Raw genomic sequence first — 18,714 nt, 5'->3', positions numbered from 1 at the left:
TGAAATGAGGAAGGGGTTGGTGACTTTTATAGAATGAGGCTAAAAGAGTGAGTAAATGGAGAAAGAGGTTTGGGGTGGGAGGAGAAGAGAACATATACTGGGTCAGTGATGAAGAGAGCTGTGTTTTGGGATGCTAAAAGAAGAACCAGAAACACACTTTTTTGTTTCTTTTTTTTTTTTTTACCCTAACCACTTTCAAATAGACTCTTAAAGAATCCCCAGGTTGATTCTGTCTGGGTGAAGTTTCACATGTGATCTTTATATTTACTGTACATTGGTTTTTTTTTCTGGATTCTCCAGTTCTCTTCCACCTATTAAAAAACAGGTCAGTAAACATCTTCCACCTATTGAAAACAGGTCAGTAAACATCTTCCACCTATAGAAAACAGGTCAGTAAACATCTTCCACCTATAGAAAACAGGTCAGTATTTCAAATTTGCCACTAGGTTTGAATTTGTATGTAACTATGTCCTGTGATGGATCCTAAACGGGGTTTATTAACAGTGACTGTACAATTATAAAACCAAATACAGAACAGCAATATAGAAACAGTGTGTCATGTTTCAGACTGGACACTTGTTTGTCCACGTTGAAATTTGATGGATTGGCAGGAACTTCATTAGGACTGTTTTGCGTGCACTGACTGTACCATGTAAAGAGAGGCTACAACCAATGGCAATTCCATCAAATTGGAGGAATAACAGCATCAGTGACCAGCTACATTGGCAAGTGCATTGGTGACCTGTCACCAAGACCATCACCACATGCTCCAACCTGAATAGTCATTAATGAGCTGATCAAACTGGTAGACCATCTTTACCATCTGTTAAAGTATCTTCCAGCTTCATTATTGTTTGATTAAACAAATCAATAAATATTAATGAATGAGCTTTTCTAATTGTTGTTTTGTTAACAACTAAGGTGTTGGATTAATAACAATACCTCAGAAATTGTATTCTTTCTAGAAGCAACTAGATCAGCTGGTAACTGGTCAGGTCAATCTGGATATTTCACCAGACCAGTATTATTTTCCCACAATATTTTTACTGAAAGATAATTCATTCATTCATTCATTCATTCATTCATTCATTCATTCATTCATCAATAAATTCACGGTCAGGGTACATGCCTGGAACACGGCTCACAAGGTGGAAACACATGGTTGTTTGCTCTATCCCCCCCAAATCCTTAATACATTTGTGGTTTAAACTACAGCAACCCTGACCAGGATAAAGCAGTTACTTAACAAGGAGGAATAAAAACAATGTGACCGTCTCCGTGTCCATTATCTTTATTTTAAAAAACAGGTCTTTCTTGTCACTTGGGAGTGGTTAGGGTCCCACCAGGTCCCCTTTCTATTTTGTTGTCTACATTTTTAAAAGCTATACTGTTGAGCTTATATTAGACCTGTGTGGTACTTGTCTGACAGATGCAATCTCTCCACACACAGGCTTTAACGCCTTTAATACTTTAAAGCAACCATTAAACCATTTATGACCCTGGATCAGAGCCAGAGAAAAGAAAGGAGGGGGCTCTGAAGCTTAAATATGTGAGCACACATTATTTTAATGGTGTGTGTGTGTGTGTGTGTGTGTGTGTGTGTGTGTGTGTGTGTGTGTGTGTGTGTGTGTGTGTGTATGTGTGTGTGTGTGTGTGTGTGTGTGTGTGTGTGTGTGTATGTGTATGTGTGTGTGTGTGTATGTGTGTGTATGTGTGTGTGTGTGTGTGTATTTGTGTGTATGTGTGTGTGTGTGTGTGTGTTTGTGTGTATGTGTGTGTGCGTATGTGTGTGTGTGTGTGTGTGTGTGTGTGTGTGTGTGTGTGTGTGTGTATGGTGAATCCCTTATTTTAATTGCTTTCAGTGTAATTGATTAGTGTGCAAATTAGAACATTAAGATATTAGCCGTACTGACTCCTTTATGTAAGGATTTACAGGGATGTGCTGATAATTGGCTACACATTATATAACAACCGTCAATAGCTACTGAACAATATTTATTGAAGGAAAATTTGAAATATCATCATTGGACTACTGATTTGGATACTATGAATTGGATACTAAGGGTATAGTGACAAGCGTCTAGATTGGCACAATATTCCTAGTGCAAGAATATAACGAGTCAGCCAAGACATTTCTGAAATGACATACTGATACAAGACTTATGTAGCTATGAATTGGTAACACTTTTCTATAATCAGGATGTGGTAGCCTAGTGTTAGATGGTTGTGAGTTTGAATTACAGGTCCACCAAGCTGCCACCGCTAGGCCCCTGGGCAAGGCCATTAACCCTCAATTGCTCAGTTGTATAGAAAGTAAGTTCCTCTGGATAAAGAGGTCTGCCAAATACCATAAATGTAAATAAGGTCCACAAATAAGCTAACGGTTTCATAAGCAATCCTTGGTGCATAATAAGTACAGGAGTAATTTACAGTATAATAAAGTACAGGAGATGAGCAGTTTCTTGTTACAGGTGCGAATACTAAGAAAGGTATCATAGTCACAAAGGAACTAAGACACACAAACCTGTTCCAGGTTTACACTTATATTTAAATGTGTTTGTATTTATCCCCAATGAGCAAGCCTGAGGTGACTCAAGTGACCGCCAAGGTGAGGAAAAACTGCCTTAGATGGAAGAGGAAGAAACCTTGAGAGGAACAAGACTCAAAATGGATCCTCATCCTCATTTGGGTGACACGGGGGTGTGATTTTAAATACTTATGGCACAAAGGATCACATGAATGAACACAAATCCACACAGCATGCTCTAAAATCTAGTGGAAAGCCTTCGAATAAAGTGGAGCTTATTATCATGTTAAAGTAGGTTCTGAAGTTGGAATGAGATGTTTAATAAGTACATATTAGAGTCATGGTCAGGTGTAGACAAACATTTGGACATATTGTGTATGTCTGAACTGATCAATCTGATCAATTGATTTTTTTGCACAACAGTAATGGATTCCTTAAGTTGAACATCACCTCTCTTCCATAATCAACTGTCACTGACTGCACTGTAGAAAAAGCACATCTGTTCACATCAGCTTTTACATATTTAATTGAGCACAGCTGAAGGGCTGCCATCTGAAACAGACATGTCAGGAATAGAAAAGTGCCATCACCGATCCTCGCCTATCTCATTATCAGACTAACATGGACAGAGAAGGAGACAGATGGAGAGACAAGCTTATTTGTAATAAGCAGTTAAAAGACAAGATTATTGCTCTGTATAATAATTGTCAAAGTTATATCTGATAGAAGCATAATATCATAAACGTTTATAAATTCAGCTTGATTTACGTAGCAATTATTTCTCAGCAGGTCAAGAGTTAGAAGAGATATTAATGCAAAACTGCATTTGATTTGATTTTACAACAATAAATCTGAAATTTATACACCTTATAACTATAACAATCAAGGAATAACTATAATGGTTTATATATATATATATATATATCATTGATTAAACTGGTAGTTTGCTACTGCCTTGTCATTCAAAAATATTTAAAATAAAATATTTTTACAAATTCTTTTTGTGTTTGACATTTATTTATGCAATCGAACCTCCAACCCTGGCGATACGAAGCATATACAGTATGCTAACCACTAAAAATGTGCTTTATATGTCTTTAGAATTAAAATGATTATTTTGCCTTAAGGGGACACGGCTTAGGGGTTAGCACGTTCGCCACACACCTCCAGGGTTGGGGGTTCGATTCTCGCCTGTGTGTGTGGAGTTTGCATGTTCTCAACGTGCCTCGGGGGTTTCCTCCGGTTACTCCGGTTTCTTCCACCCAGTCCAAGGACGTGCATGGTAGGTTGATTGGCATCTCTGGAAAATTGTCCGTAGTGTGTGAGTGTGTCAGTGAATGAAAGTGTGTGTGTGCCCTGCGATGGGTTGGCACTCCATTCAGGGTGTATCCTGCCTCGATGCCCGATGACGCCTGAGATAGGCACAGGCTCCCCGTGACCCGAGAAGTTTGGATAAGCGGTAGAAAATTATTGAATGAATGAATGATTTTGCCTTAAATACAAAAGAACACAATAGAAACACTTTTAAAGAACAGTTAATTTGAAAAATAATTCATATATTGTTTAATCAATCCAAGATCAATCATTACTTTAAATAATGTCACAAACACAAACACATTTAAGAAATTCAACATAACCTTTTAACAGTAAATCACCATGCACTGAGAAAAAGCTTAAACCTGACAACAAATGGAAATAAAGGGAGATTGGAAAGCATGGTCTCAGTCCATGTTTCTAGGAGGAATGTGCTAAACATCGGTCCTTTAGCTGCAGCCCACGACTGCAGTCCTCCATCCGCCCCCTCGCTGCTGCAATAATGGAGCTCCAATGAGGCTTGTTCTTCAATGTGCTCTGACTGCACAAAATCAAACATTCAGCTCGACAAATACACGTTCCTCTTCACTGAGCTTAACAACAGCACAAAACAGGAGGAAAGTGTGTGTGTATGTGTCTAGTCTATCATGAAAAGTAAGGTTAAGTACATTGCCCACAGTTACTGCATTGAAAGTGAGCTGGTTTTCTAGTTTTTAAGTTCAATGCTTTGAACCAAATTTTATGTTTTAATCCAATTCCTAGAATAAGATACTATATTATAGTCTGTGGTCCAAGATTAAATATTACGTTTTAGTTCCGTTTATGTTTTAATCTAGCAATTAACATGTTTCAGTCTAGTTTCTAGCTTAAATTGTTGACACTACAGTAATGCCTTTATACACTTTCTAGAGTTAAATGTCCTGTTGTAGTAAGCCTTGTTTTATACTATCGAATAACATATGTTCTAATCCAGTTTGTAGAATTTAATTTTATCTTTTAGTCTAGCTTTAGCATTAGATGTTATTTTGTAGTTCTGTATTAGCATTAAAGCTTACGTTTTAGTCTGGCTTTCAAGCCTTAGATGTTATGTTTTAGTTTAGTGTCTAGCATTATATGTAATGTTTGAATACAGTTATTACATTTTATGTTTTAATTTAGTTTTCAAGCACTGAGTGATTTGTTTTGGCCTAGCCGTTTTAGCCTTAACATGTTATTTTGAAGTCAGTTCAAAAAACAAGCGAATGTTGTGTCCTCTGTTATGATTTTGTTGACAGGAACGGTTTTATTTAAGTGCTTCAATGTGACAGCATGATGGCTTGCAATCCATAAACAATTCTTAAGATTACTGCTAATACATGCACTGCTAATACATGCATTGTCAGAGTAATACATAATACAGCTAAAATTCATACCAAACGATATTCTCTGAATTAAAAAACTTCAAAAGTTGTGTTTACTTTTCTCATGCTAATTTTCTGCAGTTTATTTTTATGTTCTATTTACTGTTGCATTTGTGTATGCGTATTTATTTTGTAAAGCATGTAAAAAGTCTCAACAGTATTACTCAGACAGCAGGCGCTAAATGTGTTAACAGGCAGTCATAAGTAAAATACACATCATCTTTCCTCTAGCACTTCTACAATTTTACAATAAACATGTGATTGGTGCACCTACATACTTGATAAATGACATACATTAATCCATACAGACAGTAAACTACTTAATGGAAGTCATTCATCAATGACAGAACTTTTGATTACTTTGACTGTAAGAATGAAATTACTGAAGCCAGTTTATCTTTGTTAGTGTGAATAATTAACTTAAGTGTTAAAATATTTACAGCATTTCTGGACCACAAGATCATAATTAAGGGAGCTAATGTGATTGATCGATGGCTTCGGAGGAAAAATTGCATTAGTTTGTATCAGCAACTGCTTTATCCTGGTATATGCCGGACACAAGGGATGATAAATTCATCATAAGGCATAATCAAGGCACTTTAGCATAGCCAGTTGACCCACTAGCATATTTTGGGGAGGTGGGAGGAAACTGGTAGAAACCCACATGCAAGACTTTTATAACAGTAAATAAGTATGTCAGCTATTTGTTAGTAATGTCTGCCATGTCAGGATTTATTATTATTATTATTATTATTATTATTATTATTATTATTATTATACTGAACTCATACAGAAAAAAAAATAATCCAAAAGAGTTGTATCCCTGAAACACACCAAATGTTCCTGGGATAGACTCAGTATCTACTGTGAACTTGGATAAAGAGGTTACTGTAAATGAATAATACATTGCTTATAACTGTTCAAAAATTTTAAACTACAGATAAATAGATTAACAATACACCACACCTAAGAATTTGTTTTTGTTTTTATTACTAGTGTCTAGTAATTATCCTATTCAATTAATTTTTATTCATTTTAAAAATAACAAATAACTGCAGAGATACATTTCTGTGTTGATGTTGCTCTCTGCTGGTGAGCCTTGTTTTTTAGCTACTGTATATAAGAGAAACTGATAATAAACATTAAATACACAAAGTTGCTTTTATTAATTATACAACAATAAATTGCAATTATATATATATATACTTATATGTCATTAAATTTCATATTATTAAACACTTTTGACATGACTAAATATTTGGCTATATACATATACAGTGGTTCATGCTCGAAAGGCCTCTCATGAGGCTGATTTACAACAATTCTGCAAAGATGAGTGGACCAAAATTCCTCCACAGTGCTGTAACAGACTCATTGCAAGTTATCGCAAACGCTTGATTACAGTTCTTACTGCTAAGTGTGGCCTAACCAGTTATTAGCTTTAGGGGGCAAGTACTTTTTCACACAGAGCCATTGTAGGTTTAGATTTTGTTTTCCCTTAATAATAAAAACCTTCATTTAAAAACTGCATTATGTTTACTTGTTATCTTTGACTAATATTTAAATTTGTTTGATGATCTGAAACATTGAAGTGTGACAAATGTGCAAAAAAAAATTTTTTTTCACACCACTGTATGTATATATATTATTTGTGTGTGTGTGTGGTTTATAACAAATGAAATGAGACACAGACTTAATATTTTTACTGTATGACCAAAAATACAATCAGGTTAACTCTTATGTAACAGCCTGTGCCAGCTCCACACACACACACACACAGCAATAAAACAGACACACATCACATTAAATACTCTATTAATATCACACTTAATTACCAGAACACAATTATTTGAAAAGTGATTCCAAGGTCATTTTTACAAACAAGCACTTGGAGGTAAAATGAACATGTAAGGTGATAGTAAATCATTCCTAAGTATAAATGGAGACATTACAAATGCATTGTAAACAAAATACTGTACAAGATTAATGTGAGCAACATTACATGATGACTAAAATTACAGACAGCATAGAAAAGTCCTGTACAGTAAATTGCAGATTATCAGTTACGAGAGAAGTGAATCTAATAGAAACTCAGTGTATCTCTAATTTATAGAAATGAGATTATGATGCATTTATATAAAGGAAACCACACGATTAATCTCTCTCTCTCTCTCTCTCTCTCTCTCTCTCTCTCACACACACACACACACACACACACACACACACACACACACACACACACACACACACACACACAATCAATCAATACCAGCAAAACAATACTCAAAGCCAGACTCAATACTGACAGGATAAATCAATCAATACCTAGCCAATCTGAAAAATGACAAGCATTTAATTTGCTTTGATCTCATACTGATCATCTACATTCACTTGGGAGAAGATCTAATCCAAGATAGCAGCTAAAGGTTATATATGGGATTTGAACACAAAACTTCAGGTAACTAGCATTGTCAGTGACTCAGCCCATCATATTTAAAGAACATTTCACATTTCAACACGTTTAAACATTTGTGTGTGGTGATCTGGGAAAACCATGTTACTGTGGCTGAATTCTGGCTTCAAACACAAACAGTAGAAAGTAGACAAAATAAAAACATTTATATATATTCTTTAACCAAAACAATGTGGACAATTTTTTTTTAAACCTTGCCGTGGCTAAAACCTTGCAAAGCTAAGTGTGATCTCCACACAAAGGGATTATCAGGCTTTGTCTAATTTATTGAAAACGTATGTGCCATAGAGAATTAGATAGACGTCTAATTCATTCATTAATATTGTAACAAGCTACTGGCTGTCAAAAAAAAAATGCAAATGTTCCTGTCATCACATTATCATCAAAACAGCGGTGAAAAAGCTTAATGTGTAAATGTAAACTAACCAAAGACAATAACAAGAATTTTATCCAACAGAACAAACAAATAGTGAATTAATCAGTGAACATTTCCCTACTGATGTTAGTGTGAACAGTGATTAGCCAAGTGAGGAGTCAAAGATGGTGACCTCAGGTGAATTTACCTCAGGTGATGAAGCACTGGTGTGGCTGGCGGAGATGGATTTGATAATCAAAGTGAGAACTCATTTCCTTACAAATCCTAAATCCGTCAGTGATGTTGTCGTATATAAGTGTATTAGGTTTTAAACCTATCCAAAATTTTAATCCAAATTTTAAAATGTTAGATATGCTTCACTTCTAATTGACACACATGAAAGCCCTGTAGGTTTCATAACTTATTGCGGAAATTGTCAAAATTCTACCAAAACGTTACCCAGACCTGTTCACATATTTTACAGGAGGTATGGGAGTAAATCTAGCCGAATCGTTAACAATACCTATTTATTTTACCTGCCATAAGATTTAGATATTGTGATACTAGTTTTTTTTAAAGTCTATAATGTGACTTATACACCTCTACTTCCAAGCCCTTGTTATAATTTACATAATCAAAAAAATACAATAATACAATAACTACAGGAGGAAAAAAAAAAACATCATTGAGTATAGTAGTGATTCTGTGGTGTATTATGGGAGTTGTTCCTGTAGAGGGAAATCTAGCACAGTGATTTTGGCCGCACCTTTGGGAAAAGCTGTAATGTAAAAAAGGAAATACAAGATCAGTCATTAGGGACATAAGACAAGAACACTGTTATAATAAAAGAAGACTGGAATCATATATTGATCTGACATAATGCTAATTTTCTTGTACATTAAAACACTGATACCATGTGATACTACTGTATGTAGCGTAAGTCTAGTGAACAATGCCATGTTAGTGAACCAAAAACAACATAAAATCAGAGTTATCTGGCCTTAAAGATGATATATTAATATTCTATTTTATATTATAATAGATAAAAGTAAAAGTAAAGCATGGCTAATAAAAAAAAAGCACAAGAAACTGCAAGAAAAATAACGGAGAAACTCCTGTGTATTAAAGGAACAGTACCATGACACGCATTGCAAATATAAAATAGTACAGCAATAACCAACATAAACAGAGCCGTTTGTACCATGTTTTGTAAAATGTACCATGATGCCCTTGACTACTTAATACTATTTAATAACACTTCACTCGTTTCAGTATCAGCATTCGATATATTTGCTCATACACGCCTTTCTATGCTAAGACAAACCTCACAACTCTGAGATCCAAGCATGGAAACCAATGTAAATCATTTCTCTCCTAAAATAAAATAAAGGTGTTAGAAATGCTATGCTGTCTATGCTGCATTGTGTATTTAACTTCACAAACATACAGACAGGCCAGACAGGAAAATATCTAGGTTATTCAGGTGGAGTCAGAGACCTGTAAGAGAACAGAGTTCCAGCTAAAAGCTCTATAATGTATTACAACAGACCTGTAATTACATGAACAGAAAAACATTGCTTATCTTTCATTTTTGTCATGAATTCAAGTTCACATACATAGTTTACCATTCATTCATCGCACACTAGACACACTGGTTTAACACATGCGGTTTGTAAATTTGTCTGTCAAACAGGAGCTTTTGCATGGTGAGAGCATGTGTATGCTGTATTCTGGATGATTATACAATACATTTCACGTATGTTTGTACATTAGATTAATAATTACTAAAATATCACTGCATTACTTAATGAAAGACTCGGATTCTGATTCATTTCCTGTAACAGCAGACCTAACTGCAAGCTTTGCATTATAAAATTATATTCCGCCATGTTATTGTTTCTATAGTAACAGCTTACAAGGTGACCTGTATGGTGTACTCATCCGTCCGGTTTTCAAATAAAGAAAAGTTTATCCAACATACATAGAAGGAGTCTCCAGTGTCAGTGGTGTGTAGCAGTCAAATTTAAAGCTTTAACATTAGACAGAGGGTCTTCTGGTTTCTCAGGAACACGACAAACTGCAATTGTTATAATTTATATTATAATTCTTTTAATATTAGTTGAGAAAAACAATTGTTTAGAGACATTCCACAATTTTAAATAACTATAAACATATAAATGATCATAATTCTCACACCACTTTTTTTCACATTTGTTGATTATTGTGCTAACACCGTGTTGTTTTCCATACGCAAGTGTTTAAGATTTTATAAAACAGACTAGTCATATGAATTATTATTATTATTATTATTTTTTATTTATTTTTTTAAATAGGCATACTTAAACCTATTATATCTATATTTGTAAATATATTTTTAAATATTTATTTTACAATACTATTTAGTATTTTACAAATACTAATTATTACTGCACAATATATATTTGTATATTATTATATAATTAATTCATATCATAATTAGGATATAGAAATTATATATAAATAATTAGATAATTATTATACCATTTAGAATAGATTCATGTTATATAAATAATATGTTGAATAAATAATACAATGCTGTGAAATCCATATAAAGTAGATTTAAACATTATTTATATTCTGTAGTCATTAGTAGTGATACTAATACTAATATAATCACCTGTACAATAGATCAGGTCTTTTTACTAATTAATTATACAATCCATATTGCTACATTTATAATAATTTTATTATATTATATTCCAAATGAATGTTTTCTTACCCCAAAGTAGTTATTTGGGACTAAGCCCTCTCGCCCGTAGAGAGAAGCCCACCACCAGTCCATTCCCTCTGGTTTCTGCAGGATGGTCACCATGTCTCCCTCCTTGAAGCTCAGCTCATCATGTGTCTGTGCTGGGTAACTCCAAAGAGCGTACACCACGCCACTTTTCTCCACACCCATCGCCTCCTCCACTCCTGTCATCGCACACGTACACCTGTATTACTATTTATACAGGTATCGGCCTCAACAAGGACAACACGTACGACCACAAATGGATTTTATACAGAACGCATTGTACTAAAAGGCACACATCTGCAATAAGCATTTCACTGTCGTATTTCTCTACATGTTGTTTGTGGTCATGTGTCCAGTGACTGAAGTCACACTTACCTCTGAGGAAGCTCTCACACTCTTCGTAACCCACAGCATAAGGGTCACATTTCTGTGCTGCTGTGGCTCCGTCGCTCTCGGTCACAGCCATCACAGCTGCACCGCTATGCACCAGAAACTCACAGAGGGACCGGTCGTTACAGGAGGCAGCACAGTGCAGGGGCGTCCTACACACACACACACACACACACACACACACACACACACACACACACACACACACACACACACACACACACACACACACACACACAGACACACACACACACAGTTCATATACACATTTGAGGTGTAACGCAATGTCACAATCTGGAAACACACATACAGTGGTGTGAAAAAGTGTTTGCCCCTTCCTGATTTATTTTTTTGCACGTTTGTCACATTTTAATGTTTCAGATCATCAAGAAAATTAAATATTAGACAAAGATAACACGAGTAAACACAATGTGCAGTTTTTAAATTAAAGTTTTTATTATTAAGGGATTTATCCGCAAATGGAACATGGAACAGTAGTAAACCTTCCCAGGAGTGGCCGGTTGACCAAAATTACCCCAAGAGCGCAGCGACGACTTATCCAAGATGTCACAAAAGACCACACAACATCCAAAGAACTGCAGGGATCACTTGCCTCAGGTAAGGTTAGTGTTCATGACTCCAGCATAGGAAGGCCTAGTCAAAGTCCTGACCTGAATCTTATAGAGATGCCGTGGAATGGCCTTAAAGAACGATTCATGCTTGAAAACCCTCAAATGTGGCTGAATTACAACAATTCTGCAAAGAGGACTTGACCAAATTTCCTCCACAGCGCTGTAACAGACTCATTGCATGTTAGCGCAAATGCTTGATTGCAGTTCTTGCTGCTAAGGGCAGCCCAACCAGTTATTATCTTTAGGGGGCAAGGACTTTTTCACACAGAGCCATGTAGGTTTGGATTTTGTTTTCGACTAATAATAAAACCCTGCATTTAAAAACTGCATGTTGTATTTACGTGTGTTATCTTTGACTGATATTTAAATTTGTTTGATAATCTAAAACATTGAAGTGTGACAAAAGTGCAAAAAAAAAACAAGGAAGGGGGCAAACACTTTTTCAGGCTACTGTACATATATACATGCATACATACAATAGTACACCCCATTTGTGTTATCCAGATTAGCACATTATCCATTCATTTGAATGTATTTGTATTTATTTCCATCTCTAATACCTCACATGGTACAAACGCACCCTGCACACAAAGCTAACAAAAATGCACAAGCCATACACATACATTATAAGTGAAGGTATGAAACTAACCAGCCGTGACTGTCTGGGGCACTGACGTTGGCACCGATGCTTACGAGGAACTCCACTACAGCATAGTGTCCACCACAGATAGCATTATGAAGGGCGGTGATGCCCTCATCATTTGGCTGGCTCGGGTCACTCATCTAGCAAAGAAACGTGTTTATTACATATAAATGACATAAAGGTGTCAGCCTTACACAGCTTTTATGCTTTTAATTTGTGAGGTGTGTTGAGTGTTTGTGTGTACTGACTTCCTGCACGGCTCTCTGCACCGTATCCAGCTCTCCAACCAGAGATCCGTCCAGCAGCAGCACCAGAGGACTGAGACGAGCGCGCTGTCCTTTTCCACTACTTCCTTTAGGCTTACGCAGAATTGATTGAAGACCCTGAGACACACACACACACACACACACACACACACACACACACACACACACACACACACACACACACACACACACACACAGCTTCTATCAATTAAAACTAAACAAACTTTTACAGTTATTACTGTTATTATTATAAGGCTTTTTAAGTTAAATAATATTGATACTTTTTGAACATAAGAGTCTTTCCTCACCTTCTGCTGGGGTAGCATAGCCGTGTTTGGGACAGGTGAAGGTGAGTACGGTATTGATGTTGTGTTCTCCTCTCCGTCGGAGGAGCTGCTCTCGCTGCCCGTCTCACTTTTTGTTTGGGGTCTATTCCTGTGGAACATTTTTTTAATCATCTGCTTGTACTGGTTGGGTTGAATAACAGACTTCTTCTTCAGGCTCAGTGAATGGTCGACGGAGCCTCGTTTCTTCAGGGCACGTGGGATCTCAGCTCGGATCTGGAGCAACATGTCCATATCGGGGACAACGGGAGCTTCCGGGGCCACGACTCGCTGCAAGATCGCAGGGCTTGGGGGTCGTGAAGTCGATTCCATCTCCGAATCATCAGTGTTCTCCTCTACTTTGGGCTCGACTGAGGGTGCTTGGGTTTCTGGGGGCACCGATGGCTTATTTACGGAGTTTATTTTTACAAGGTCCACATACCCTGGCTTGGGAGCTGACAAAAAAAAAAAAAAGAACAACAATATTATACAACCTACAATTTCTTCAGCATTTCATATACCTGATATAAGGATAAGCTTATGATTCTATACAAAGGGTGCACATTTTAGAAAGAATGATACGTCAAAGGCTTGATAAAAGTGTTCTGGAGAGGAGATCATGGAGAGTGTGAAACACATTTGCTTCTTCATAAATATTTTAGGAATTTTATAAAACACCCTTAATAGCTTTTTTATAATCAATACAAATGTTGCACTATTTGCTAACTATTTGATCCTGTTTTATACAAGATTTCTTGTGTTTCCCTTTCATTAAAACCAAATGTATCCTCCTGAGTAATGTCATATCTGGGTAGATATTGGTATCTTCATTAAATTTCTAATAAAAAACATGAAAATACATGGATAAAAATCCCACTTTTAATTTACAGTACTCCCTTTAGTACCTTCTGGATAATAAACCGGAGATCTCTGCTCTTGGATGGGTTGAAAGTGGTAAAGCAAATCTCGGGGCAGGGGCAGAGGTGCAGGCTGGCGTTGCATGCTGAGATCTCGCTCGCCCTCTGCATCATATGGATATCTGGTGGCTGCTGTATAGTATGGGTTCTGGAGCCTCATGATGACAGACAGAGGAATGGGCTTATGTGCGCGGAGCCCGGATGATGCTGGCGGGATGGAGACGCGGGAGATGATTGGCTGAGGGTTAAAAGGTGACTGGTTTGGTGGGGCACGATCAGGTGGCACAGAGATACGGGTGTTCCTGGGCAACGAGCCATCAGCCGATGGGAGATGACGAGGCAAAGTGTCCTGTGGACAGAATGTTTAGAAGAATGTGGATGGGGTTGGAAAGTTGCTTTAAGGACACATCATGACCAATAAAGAATAGAAATTACAGTAACTGAAACATTTTCATTTAAACTAAGGATGAATAAACGACCCTGCAAACACTGTAAATCTGCACATCTCAACGGTATTTGTTTGTTCCATAAGCTTCATACATGATGACTAGATCACACTAGCATGAAATTAAATACGTTCAGCTAATGTGATTTATTTGTTGTGTCCATTGGGATCCCTGAGACCTTGATGCACACCCCTATCTCAAGCAGATGACTCGTGAACCTTTCTGGCAAACTTTACAAGAAAAAAAAACTGCTCCGGCTATTAGAATAATAATCTTGTGTTATTTATTCCTGTAAGATGTATTCTTACAGACATACTCTTAATTTATAAAATTGTGTATGTACAAAAGTACGTTCACAAGACACGTGTCTAGAGTTTAGCCTCGACACTATGATAAAAAAAAAAATTCACAAGAATCATATAGTGGGTGCTAAAAACATATCTTGACTGATTCGATGCTTATGAAGAAAACCTGAGTAAGTTTCAAACCGTTTCAAAGCCTAACCCTGATCTCTAAATCCATTAGGGTTACGCCTAATCCTAAAACTAACATCATTTCAACAGATTAAAAAAACTATTTAATATAGTTAGGTTTTCTCTGAGGAGCCGTTTATGTGACTTTTTTTGGGAGGAGTCTGTAGTGTCAGCAATATGTCCTCACTTTCCATAGTTTAGGTAATGTATTTCACGTATTCGAATAGCATATTTTGTCTTGCAGGTCTGACACTACGGTAAAAAAATTTCTGCACTGAAAAAAGAAGGAGGTGAGGCAGGCAGTACCTCCAGTGTCTCACTGAAGGGGGCATGTGTGAGCCCGTTGCTTTATGCTTGTTCTGTTGCTCCTCTTCTCCTCAGAGATGATGGCAATTGCTGATACACTAGCTAAAAAAACCTAAGTTAAGTGCACCGTGTCAGTCAGCAAAAACGGAAGCTTCTATGGCAAAAATTAAAATATAATAAAAGATGCTAGGTAATAAAAACTGGAAGATAAAGCCAAATGAACGGTCATTTAAGGCCATCATATTTTCCGCACTATAAAGCACACCTAAGAGCCTTAAATTTTCTCAAAAATCGGCCGGGCACCTAATAAACCAAATGATTTCGCAGCTTGCCATCATTCCGGGAGGATTAATGAAAGAACTCCAACCCCTGGACATTGCTGTAAACAGGGCGTTCAAAGTGAAGTTGCGAGCGGCGTGGGAGCGATGGATCGCAGACGGCGAACACACCTTTACTAAGACTGAGAGGCAGCGCCGGGTGAGTTACGCCACCATATGTAAATGGATTGTGGATGCCTAGGCTAAGGTATCTGCTTTAACTGTTGTCCGAGCTTTCTCAAAAGCCGGCATCATTGCTGAACAGCCACCTGGCAACGAAACTGACTCTGACAATGATGAGAGGGAACCCGGGATGTTTGATGGCGAAATTGCCCAGCTGTTCAATTCAGACACAGAAGATGAGGACATTGATGGATTTGTAAGAGAAGATAAAAAAATTAAAATATTAAAAAAAAGATTAAAAAATAATGTGGTGTTAAATAGAAGGACGAATAAAGTTCAACTAAACTCACTTTGCTTCCGTTACCTTTTTTTTGTAGACTGTATGTTTTAGCATGTGCCTTATAATACGGTGCGCCTTATGTACGGGTTAAGTACAGAAATAGACCCGTAATTGAGATTGCGCCTTAAAATCCGGTGCGCATTATAGTGCGGAAAATACGGTACTCTTTTGAATTCATGTGTGTAGTGAAAATTTTAAATATAATGAGTGTTATATGTGCTTTCATGGTAAATTCTGTGTGTCAGACTAGGGAGAGAGAACTGGAGGGCATGTCCCTACCATAAACATTCCTACCACAAATGTTCCTGCCATAAATGTTCCTGCCATAAACATTCCATATGTAAAAGGGTTGGGAACTTTAGGGGAGATTGGGTGCATGTGCTTGATAAGATCTGACCTTACTGAGGTGATTGACAGGTCACATAACCACAAGCACACATCTAGGGTATAAACAGGAGAGCTGAATCACTAGTCTTTGCTTCTTCACTGCGTACACTCGGTAATCTACACTGTAAGGAAGACGCCTTTTGCTGCAGCAAAATAAATATCATTTTTACTTATTTGCTTTTACCACCAACTCCGAGTCTGACTGTGTTTTTTTACATGTCGATCAAAACTGCCACCACATATATTTGTAAGACTTTTGTAAGTTAGCGTATGTCACTACACTTAGCCGCGTATTAGAATTAGTGTTAGAAACCTCCTAGCCAGATAAATACACTTCAACCGCAAAGACATGGAGGTGATAACTGATGAAGAAGCCTGCTGTTCAGGGTTTAAAATATGTCCTGATTTTAATTAACATGCACTCTTCGTTATTGGAAATAATTGGTACTAGTGGAAATACTGGTACTGTCATCGCCACCCTGCTGCCGTTTAACATCCACCTGAAATGAGTCACTCACAACCGTTTAATTGTACAGTTCAGGAAAACTATCATGACTTTATTTTCAAATATTTCCTCCTCTCACTAAAATTAGTTTCTGGTTACACCTCTTTCTGTCAGCAAACACGTGCTTCTGTTTTTGTGATTTGTTTCGAACACAGCACACAGCCGTTGGTTTTAACCCCTCTTTCAGGCAGTGGCCAAAGCCGGCATGATAAAAACCGTTGAGAAAAAAAATAATGAACGTTTGCAGCCTGTGTTCACAAACTGTATGGTGGATCTGTAGTGAATTCAAGACAGTTGAAAATGCTGTAAGAGTAAAGTAGGCCTACATAAATGAAACGAGGCTGCAGGTCGGATTTGCACATCGGATCTTGTGCTTGACTTGTATCCTAGAACGTCATAATGTCAGTAAAACCTGTCTCTGTTAAGAAAAAAGATTTATACAGAAGACATACAGACATGATGGCTAATAATAATAAAAAAAAACTGATATTCACTTACAGGTTAATTGCAGGGCAGGGTGCCGTGTTACTAATCTGGAAATTACTATTCTTCTAGTCACTAGTCAGACATGCACCAATGCACGTACACACCCACATTGTGTGCACACACATGCATACACACACATATATACACACGCTTATACGCACATGTTACTAATCTGGAAATTGCTATTGTACCAGACACTAGCTAGACATGCACATTGCACGTCCACACACAAACACACCCCGAAACATATATACAGTACAAGGGTTGAACAAAACAATGTGAACACCCATTGTTATAGTGATTAATATTATTTATATAGGCTACTGTGAAAAAATAATTGTCGTGATTATCATTTCTTTATTTTCATTGTATGTATTTGTCTAGGTTGCAAATTTATGATCCTTTTGAAATCGGTGACATGTCAGACTTCCAAAGAAAAAGCTTCTGTGACCTTTACAACAAAACTCTTTGGTGTTTCAAGAGAAACATTCTCCACGATTATGATTGCGTATACAAAGCATGGCAGGACTTTATCAGCGAAGGAGAATAGTGGACGAAAAGAAAAGAAAACAATAAGGACCGGAAGGATTGTGTCCAAACAACAGAGACTACTGCAGCAAAAGTGACAGCAGAACTTAATAGAACTTAGTAGAACTTAAAGACCCTGCAGAGAAGGTCACAAAGCCAACATCCATGGAAAAGTTGCAATAGCTAAACCATTAATCACAGACACCAATGCAAAAATGCAAAAAGGATGGTGTCATGTTCATAAAACATTGTCAGCTGAAGACTGGAAACGAGTAATATGGTCTGATGAGTCATCATTTACATTATTCCCAATAGTAGGTCATGCTTATGGATGAAGAACCGCCAAGGAAGCGTAAAACATGGACTATGTGATTCCAGCTACCAAACAGGGGGATGGATCTGTGAAGATTTAGCCGGCCATATCTTGGTATTCTGCTGGCCCCATAATTAGCCTATCTGGAAATTCTAAACAATTCTGTGCCCATACACACAGACAAAACAGCTCAATTTTGGTTTGAGGAGCACCAGTATGAACTTCAACATCTGCCCTGGCCGGCCTAATCGTCTGACTTCATATCATCAATATCATTGATATACTTTTGGAAATTTTGGAGAGAAGCATGAGAAGCAGGTTCCCTGCCCCAACCTCTCTGAAGCAGCTAGAAGATATTCTGCTAGATGAATGAATGATACACAATTGCAGTAAAAGATATTCAGAAGTTGTATGAATCTATTCCTAGAAGGTTGGAAGCTGTATAAAACTGTATAAAACACAAGTACAATTATACAT

At 37.1% G+C, this 18,714-nt stretch overlaps 1 protein-coding gene across 1 annotated transcript in view; it reads right to left on the bottom strand.

The window, feature by feature from the left end:
- Positions 1-6,444: 6,444 nt before the first annotated feature.
- Positions 6,445-18,714, bottom strand: part of ppp1r13l (protein phosphatase 1, regulatory subunit 13 like) — a 29,327-nt gene continuing 17,057 nt past the window's right edge. Inside the window, exons 7-13 of the mRNA XM_027135008.2 lie at positions 14,002-14,362; positions 13,082-13,551; positions 12,756-12,890; positions 12,514-12,647; positions 11,218-11,384; positions 10,828-11,021; positions 6,445-8,847 (exon numbers count right to left, since the gene is read on the bottom strand). Coding sequence (XP_026990809.2) covers positions 8,812-8,847; positions 10,828-11,021; positions 11,218-11,384; positions 12,514-12,647; positions 12,756-12,890; positions 13,082-13,551; positions 14,002-14,362 — 1,497 coding nt within the window. The 3' untranslated portion in view covers positions 6,445-8,811. The remainder of the gene's footprint in view (positions 8,848-10,827; positions 11,022-11,217; positions 11,385-12,513; positions 12,648-12,755; positions 12,891-13,081; positions 13,552-14,001; positions 14,363-18,714) is intronic.

Source organism: Tachysurus fulvidraco, chromosome 13 (assembly GCF_022655615.1).
Source record: "Tachysurus fulvidraco isolate hzauxx_2018 chromosome 13, HZAU_PFXX_2.0, whole genome shotgun sequence".
In the NCBI taxonomy this organism is placed as follows: Eukaryota; Metazoa; Chordata; class Actinopteri; order Siluriformes; family Bagridae; genus Tachysurus; species Tachysurus fulvidraco.
The sequence above is the reverse complement of the archived record's forward strand: the minus strand, read 5'-3'. Positions and strand labels throughout refer to the sequence as shown.